At 38.7% G+C, this 2,174-nt stretch overlaps 1 protein-coding gene across 1 annotated transcript in view; it reads left to right on the top strand.

Annotated features, from left to right (window-relative positions):
* unc13b (unc-13 homolog B (C. elegans)) overlaps positions 1–2,174 on the top strand; it is a 148,154-nt gene that overhangs the window by 112,424 nt on the left and 33,556 nt on the right. The window contains exons 24-26 of the mRNA XM_015390447.1: positions 965–1,102; positions 1,225–1,355; positions 1,437–1,522. Coding sequence (XP_015245933.1) covers positions 965–1,102; positions 1,225–1,355; positions 1,437–1,522 — 355 coding nt within the window. The remainder of the gene's footprint in view (positions 1–964; positions 1,103–1,224; positions 1,356–1,436; positions 1,523–2,174) is intronic.

Here is a 2,174-nt window from a genome sequence, read left to right as displayed (position 1 = left end):
TGCATGGATCCCCTATAATTGAGAGTTTAAATTAGTTAAAGTTGTGGACTTTAAATTGGAAACAAAACTAAAGTTCGTAAATTCAGTTCAGTAGTTGTTAAAAATAGTTTTTTTTTTGCGTTTTTAGTTTTCTTCCTATTAAAAATGTTTTCAAAATTGGAAACATTTCTACTGTTACAGAAGCTAATGGTTTATGTTAAGATAAACATTTGGGTAAATTAGGTTGACCAGACATCCTCTTTTTCCCAGACGTGTCCTACTTTTCATGCGTAAAAAAAATTGTCCGTGAGCTCTGGGCTGGTGCGGGAACCCCAGCAGATGGGGGCAGGGAGCCAGCGGGGGACGGAGCGACCAAACCCGACCCGGTGATGGTAGCCTAGACAACGGCAGCTGCGTGCTTCCCCCCATCTGCCTGATGGGTAGCATACCGCCACCGGGTCAGGTTCGTTCGCTCAATCCCGGACCAGCCCCCGGAGCTGATGGCTCTGTTCGAATGCTCGATCCAAAGTTTGCTCCTTTTCAAAAACCCAAATCTGGTCACCCTACAGTAGGTAAATATTTAACTACCAGGTTTTTCTCGTGTTTATTGTGAAGTTGGTCTTGGCTTGTTTAATCAAGTGGCTTAAAAAGTCTTAAATTGAACTTGCCTCGTGCTGTAGAAACCCTGATTAAAGTTGCTGAACCGATCCTGATATTATTTTTTAATAAAGTAATATTTTAAATGTGCTATTTTGTTTCTGCTGCTATATTTGTCTAAAACACGCCTGACATGTTTGGGCTGCTGGCAGCTCGTCGAAACATGTCGGTTATGTTTCAGACATAGTTTTCTGTTTTCAAAACAAAAAAGATGCATCTGATAATAGAATTTGATTTGCCATTTAGAGAAAAACAGGAAATAAATCACCCAGGATGTGTGAGCGGAGCTTATGTAAAGTGTTGCTGCCTCCATCTGTCTGGCGCTCAGGTCCAGGAGTTGCAGTCTCCACCCAGAGCCAGTCAGGTTGTGAGGGACTGCGTCAAAGCCTGTCTCAACTCCACCTATGACTACATCTTCAATAACTGCCATGAACTGTACAACAGACAGTACCAGCCTGCAGATGCAGTGAGTCCAACATAAATTCACCAGATTTATTGGGCAATCTTCCTTTTTTATTAACGTATTCCTACTTTATTTACTGCTGTTTTGATTTGTTACATTTTTGCTGTTTTATTGCCTTAATCCAGAACAAGGAAGAGCTCCCCCTGGAGGAGCAGGGCCCCAGTATCAAGAACCTGGACTTCTGGCCCAAACTCATCATGCTTATCGTCTCCATCATCGAGGAAGACAGGAACTCCTACACGCCTGTCCTTAACCAGTCAGTCATCTGTTTAAACACATCTTTGAAATCTCACCTGAATTCAGAGTAAAACTGGATTATTTTTAATCTGCTCTGCAGGTTTCCGCAGGAGCTGAATGTTGGAAAGGTTTCAGCAGAAGTCATGTGGATGCTTTTCGCTCAGGACATGAAATACGCTTTGGAAGGTCGGCTTAATTCACATTTCTGTCCCTGATTCTTTCTCATTTATATCCTTCTTCCTCCACAGTTATCTTAAAAAAAAAAAAAAATGGAATTATGCAGATTTAATCCCCAAATTCACAACTTCTGAGGGATAGAATAAGATAAGACTAATCCAATTAAAGTGAAATTTATTTAAAATTCAATTATTTCACAATTCTGGCAATGGTTTAGTTTATTCTGACCTTAAAAAGGAAATGAAATGAAATTTGATTTATTTTCATTTGGACTGCAATTCATTTTTAATGCAGATTATGAGAATATTTAGCTTTTCTATTATACAGAATGTTATGGATGCAGGAATGTTATGAATTCAGGAAATGCATGTAAGTACTTAATTATGTGTTATTGTCAGATATTATGGGAAACACTAGATAATCTTTAACCATAGAGGCACAAACTTCAACTATTCGCTGGTTTTATATGAGCTGAGATAGCTGTCAATAAAAGAGCATGTGTAGGTGTCCGTGTTAAAAGCCATGACCTTTCAGCTACATACTGGGATTCTGTAACGTTAATAAGTGACAATGTTTATTATAAGTGACAACTGTTTATTACCAAACAGACAGTATCTAAAAAAAGAAAAAAGTACTTTATTTTTTCACGTTTTCCACTCAT

This window comes from Cyprinodon variegatus, unplaced genomic scaffold (genome assembly GCF_000732505.1).
Source record: "Cyprinodon variegatus isolate N-32 unplaced genomic scaffold, C_variegatus-1.0 Scaffold500, whole genome shotgun sequence".
NCBI classification, from domain to species: domain Eukaryota; kingdom Metazoa; phylum Chordata; class Actinopteri; order Cyprinodontiformes; family Cyprinodontidae; genus Cyprinodon; species Cyprinodon variegatus.
Note: the sequence above shows the minus strand (reverse complement) of the source record. Positions and strands in the feature narration are given on the sequence as shown.